At 39.6% G+C, this 6,077-nt stretch overlaps 1 protein-coding gene across 1 annotated transcript; it reads right to left on the reverse strand.

The window, feature by feature from the left end:
- Positions 1-1,341: 1,341 nt before the first annotated feature.
- Positions 1,342-3,842, reverse strand: MELLADRAFT_111658 (uncharacterized protein; the record flags this gene model as incomplete). The annotated part of the gene is made up of 3 exons (XM_007416055.1): positions 1,342-1,386; positions 1,599-1,942; positions 2,864-3,842. The coding sequence occupies 3 exons, from the start codon at positions 3,840-3,842 to the stop codon at positions 1,342-1,344; spliced, it is 1,368 nt and encodes a 455-aa protein (XP_007416117.1).
- Positions 3,843-6,077: the final 2,235 nt, after the last annotated feature.

The raw sequence follows: 6,077 nt of genomic DNA on the forward strand, positions 1-6,077 counted from the left end.
CCCTTCATAAGGTCCATGGTTGTGATATACTTAGCTTTCGCTAAATTTGTGATGACCTGTTCTATTCGAGGCATAGGATAGCGGTCTGGTACAGTATAAGCATTTAGTGCTCTAAAGTCACCGCAAATCCTAGACTTCCCTCCGTGCCATGCAACTACGCAGGGTGTCGTGATATCAACGTCTTCGTTATGACCAACTTTCCTTAGAATGCCCAAATCGACTAATTCTTTGATATGTCTCTCTAGTTCTGTTCTGTTCCTGGGACTTGCAGGGTACGCAGGTTTTCTCAAAATGGGAGGCCATGGTGCTTCCACTGTAAGTTTTATCTCTACTTCGTATTTCTCAATGGTTCCTATTTTGTTTTCTCCGAGTCCAAAGGTTATGTAGAATTTTTGTACTAGGTCACGAATCTGTTCGGTTTGGGTGGTAACAAGTTTTGAGCAGGTACTGATTTTATCTTGTATCTGTGGTGTCAGGTCTATATGTGTTATATTCAAAACAGGTTTCTCTGTTTGAAGGGCGAATTTCTTTCTTTTATTATCATTTCCAATAGTGAAGTATTTTTCTTTAGTGTGCATTATATCTATGCCATAAAGGGAAAGGAAGTCATCTCCTAAAATAAAGTATCTAGGAGTCGCGTTTTCCATCACTACAAACTCGGGTTTGATTCTGATAGATCCTTCATTGTGTGGAAAAATCATCGGAATTTCTATCACCCCTATTGCTTTTAAAGATCCTCCACATCCTGAAAATGTAGTTCTACTTTTGGGAAGTAAACGAGTTTCCCAGTCTTTTATTATCTCGTTAAGAAATGTTTTGCTTACTGCTGAGCACGATGCTCCGCTGTCAAGGAGTAAACCTACTTCCTGGTCTGCGACTATTACATTGGTGATGCTATGCGATCCTATCATGTGAGCTTTTCCTGCTGCTGGTCTTGACTTTAGTTGTCTGGCGTCGCTCACTTGTTTGCAATCTAAACCGTTATGCCATTTATGTGGGATGTTTAGTTCTGCTTGTATTTGTGCAATGTCTACTGAAGTACATGATTCTATCATTCTGATGCTATGACTACGAAGGCTTTGTCCTATGATACATTTTTCATGGATGGGCTCAAATGGTTCAGTCATTCCTTTAATAGTGAGTTTTACTCCATTTTCATACATAATTCCCATTTGATATGCATTCATCATGTCAGCACCTAGTATAGTATCAATAGTACTAGCGTCTTCAATGACAACGAAATCTATCATTAGTATGCAGGGGTTAGTCGTGTGGGGAAAGTATATGGGCAATGTAATTTCTCCTATAGCTGTCAAGCTTCCTGAAATACTCAAGTAATTTCTATCTTTCTTCGGTTTGAGATCTGTTTCCCAAGTTTTCCAAATCCTGTTCAGAATTCCCGGTGTTATCATGGAGTTACATGCCCCTGTATCGATAAGGATATTTATCTTCCAACTATTACAGGTGACTGTTAAAAAGGGGCTTCCTAAATCACTGTTTAGTACGGTTTTTTCAATAAATGTGGCATTGTTAGTGGAGTGATTTTCTATGCATGATATATCCATGACTTTGAAGGATTCATGATGGATGGCTCTTACGTTGTAGTCTTCTGTTTCGTCGTCGCTACTAGACGATGAGACATCCTCATTTATTAGTTCTAAAATTGGGGTTGGAGTTTCTTCCTCTGGATGGTCGTCTTGATCTATCATGTTTACTGTTTTTGATTTCCTGCGGCATGCTCTGAAATCATGACCTTTCTCCTCGCTGCCGCACGTGTCACACTTTCCAGGGATCCTAACTGTGGTTAGTCGGGATGTTCCGGATTTAGGATTAATTGTAGTACCTGTAGTGGCTTGGGTCTTCCACTCTGTGTCTTTTCTAACGAATCTTTGTTTTCCTTTAGTCGTGCGATCTACTACTTCCTCGAAGATTTCACAAAAATCTACGAAATCCTCCCATTCTTTCATTCGGCTACGTACGTCATGGTCTAATTGTCCTGAACACTGTTCTAGTATTTTGTCAACAACTTCTTCGTCTGTTAGGTTAGGCAATGCGGCTTGTAATCTCTTACGTTGCTTTGTTAGCCATTTGACTGGTTCGGGGTTGGTACGGGCGTCAAAGTAATCCTTATCAAATGCTGACTGCATATTTCGGCGCCATTTCCTTGTGCCGAATTTTTTCTTGAGTGCTTCTTTCCATTCTTCCCAAGTGAGTTGTTTCTCGTCTCTTTTATCTGTGAACCATAGTGCTGCTAAACCGGTAAACGCTGAGCCTAAACGTGCTGTGATAAGTGAATCAGGTATGTGCATATCTTCTTTGGTACGATCAACCCATTTGATGAATTGTAAGTGGTCATATTCACCTTCTCCCGAGAATTTTGGCCAATTCTTGCTCGAGGGTACTTCGTTTTTCAGAGCTTTATAGATGCTAGTATCTAAGTTGAATTTTTCTTCTGTTATTTCTACAATGCTGTCATCTGTATCAGTGATTTCTTTGTTAAGGGAAGTGCTCGTTTGTTTTTCTATACTCTGCGACGGTTTAACCGACTCTTCTTTTACTATTTTTTTCGGTAGTATACCTGATGGTGGTGGTGGGCTAATGTCATCTGACAGTGATGTTTCTGCCGGCGTACTGATCATATGGGGTGGTAGTTCCCTGATTTGCTCGTCTTTGAGGGGACTGTTACGTCTTGTTGGTTGTTCTTCATGTAAGAATCTGTCTAGTTTGAGATTCGAAAGAGCAAGGATTATTTCTTCATTCTGGGATCGAAGGAACAAATTATCTTGATTTTGTTTCAAGTTCTGTGTGTGTAAGAGACCCATGTTGTGGTGCATATCTTCTACTCTGTTCATTAATTGTTTACAGCAGGTTTTTAGTTCTTGCATAACTTCATCCTCTTCGTCAGGGATGTTGTTCCCTACTGTTCTTACACACTGGTTAAGTGCTCTGGAAATCTCACTCTTAATACTTTCGTTTCCTTCACATATCAAGGCTTTAATATTGTCATATTCGGTTTTCTCACAATTCTGAATAGCTTGTTTTTTAAACTCAATCTGTTCTTCTCTTAGTGCTTGTGTTGCGGCACTTACCGAATTCAACGATTTCACTTGATTATTCACATTATCAATGAGATCAGTAAGTGTTTGGTCAATATGGTCAAGTCTGGTAGTTTGGTCATGCTTTTTAAAGAGTGACTTGATTGATATGATTTCAATAGTGAGTTTCTTCGAGTTATATACAATGGGATCAAAGAGTGTCTGTATATGATGTAGGAAAGGATTCAGCATCTCCCTATCAAGTGGCAAAATGGTACGGTCTAATTCCTCAAAGCTCTCCCCGCTGAGTCGATGATGGATGAGATCTCCTCTGCTCTCGTCATCCTTGCTGGACGGCGTGATGACTTCGGACGATCGTATGGAGTTTTCTTTGCTGGTCGTACTTTCTTTTCGAACGTGGTCCAATCCCACTCTGTTGGGTTCCATCCGTGGGTCCACTCCATGAGGGGTTTGTATCCTATCTTCTTGATAAGTTTGCGATGAAACTCTTTGGCATCCTGAGTTCGAGCTTTGAAGACTGTCAAGTCTTTGTCTTCCCGTGCTTGGATCCACTGACGGTTGTTCTGTTGGTGGAGGGACAGTAGTTCCTGAACTTCTTGACTTTGTCTTTCGAAGATCAATCCTGTCTTGGGCACGGTACTTTGTGATTGAGCCGTCGTGCTGGCTGGAGGTGCTGGATTGCCCGGATTCAATTGGTTGTACGGCAAGCTGTCCTGTTGGTTGGGTCGTGCTTGCGGTGTCTGAAATGCTTGACGCTCTGGAACTGGCTCTGGTAGATGGTGCCATTTCAGATACTCGGTTTTTTACTTCTAATTTGTCAAGGTTGGCTAGGTACTTACGTATTGGGTTTGTATTGTTGGTAGGACCAGGTAAGCCGAATGCAGAATTATCAATTTGGTTCGGGTTGATGACGAAGGTATCTCGGTTTGGCACCCTAGTCGTGTTGTTAGATGGATCACTGTTCTTATTGGTAGTCTCGATTCCGTTCACTGTAACAGTGTTTTATAGGTAATGAGTGAGTAAAAAATTCTGTCTTCTAAAAAAAAGAATACACAATGTCTTACTAGTGTTATCTTCTGGGCCTAGTAACTCTTCGACTTCGCTTCTAGTGGTGTCCGCTGACTGGGACTTGTCTGAAGGCGCTTTGTAGGTTGGTAATTGTGAGACTGGTGCGAGGGACACTATGTGCAGGTCGTAATTAAACGTATATGTTAGTGTTGTTTCTTCTTTTTTTTAACACTGTAAAAAAAACTAACTGTTCTTCGTATTCCGTATTGGATGAAATTGATGTGTTCGATGTGCTTACTGGTTCTCGTATTTGGTTATGGAGGAATTCCCAAATATATGTGTATGCTTCAGATGTGTTATGGACTTCGACTATAGTTCGATGTTCGAATGGATGAATATCTGGATACTCGAAGAAGGGAAGCTCTTGGAGAAGATTTAAATGATCCACTATATAGTTCAGAAAGGGAAAAAAATGTTTTTTGATGATTCTATTTGGATTAGAGAAAAAGATTTTTTGACAAAAAAGAAAACTTGTATTTTTTTTATATGTTTTGTTTTTGTGTTTTTCAATGATTTAATGAAAAAGGTACAGGTCCCGTTTTTTTTTATGAATTCTTTCGTAGGAGAGAAGAAGAAAAAAAAAACTTAAGTGAGATGAGGCCCCCAAATGTCAGCCTAAGTATCGAAAACTAAGATAAGTTTTAGAATAGTAGGACTGAATGTACGTACTTTTGACTATAATTTTTATAGGCTTTGTTTCAGTGAGAATTGTGATCCTTACCAAGGTAACTTTGAGCCTGCCACTAATTGATTTAGCGATAAAGTTTTATTAAAATAGCTTTTAACAAACTAGGTACTCACCAGATAGTTAATTAATATTCTGAGGTCTTCTACAGATGGGTACAAAGTACTCCTATCTCAGGGCGATCGTAAGGTCTACTTCTAGGATAGGAATAAAGACTAGCTTTATTCGAACTGAGAAGATTTTCGATCTATGTTAGACTTGTAGCGAAGGTATGATTTCGAGCGGTTATGATCTTTGAGTCAATGCGTAAAACCTTTAGACGGAACAGAATAGAATAACAAATTTGTGATAAAACACAACTGAGACAATTGAAAGAGAGTTATCACTAAAAGTAATAAGTTCTAATTTAATAGTAATCGGCTTGGGTTTTGGAAATGTTATAGAATGATCTTTCTAAAAGTGATAATTGGTTTGATTGGATTTAAGATGATTCTCCATCTTTCAACGCAAACTAATAGGTCCTTTTATATCAAATTCTTCAATAGTTTCGCCTAGTTGATGATGTAATCTTATTAGTTAATTAGTTGCGTTTCGTTGGGTCAGGGTGTTCTTTTCTTGGACTGGTTGCTTACCAGATTGTATGTTCTTGACTATCTGGTTGCAGTTGTCAGGGTAGTATTGTAGTTTTTTGGACTGGTCCCTTTGATACGTCTCTTCTAGAGTTCGTTTTCAAGGGACTCTTCATTAGTAGGGTTTCAACTCTTGAGACTGGAGTTAGAGGTGTGGGTTTTGCTCGAAGGGAAACTGCTTGCAGGGTTTTTCTTCGAGAACAAGATTTGTGGATAGCATAAGTTATGTTTTTAGTTTTGTAATCCTAAGGGGTATGTGTTAATACTCTCTAGGTTGACATTCTTGACCAATTCTTCATGTATCTTCAAACCAGTTTCACCCTTGTTTGTATCTCCAAATTTCTTTGAAAAACATTCAATTTGTAAAATAATATTTGGAGATAATCCCCCACAGATGGGTGTAAATATCAAGTAGATCACAATGGTACTACATAATCCCTGTACGGAGTGTAGTGAGTCCGCCAAGTGCTTGAGGCTCCTTGGTAGCCTTCAAGGGGCCACAAGCCCAGGCTGAAGGCTGTGACTTCTTGGACTCAAGTTAGGGCCTTGAAACAGCACTTGTGCTGCTCGATTGCATCAGGCAACCAGGAGCCTGCTGAAGTCCTGACCACTGGGCTCAAGTCTGGAAATTAAACACAG

Source organism: Melampsora larici-populina, assembly GCF_000204055.1.
Source record: "Melampsora larici-populina 98AG31 unplaced genomic scaffold MELLAscaffold_56, whole genome shotgun sequence".
Classification (NCBI taxonomy): domain Eukaryota; kingdom Fungi; phylum Basidiomycota; class Pucciniomycetes; order Pucciniales; family Melampsoraceae; genus Melampsora; species Melampsora laricis-populina.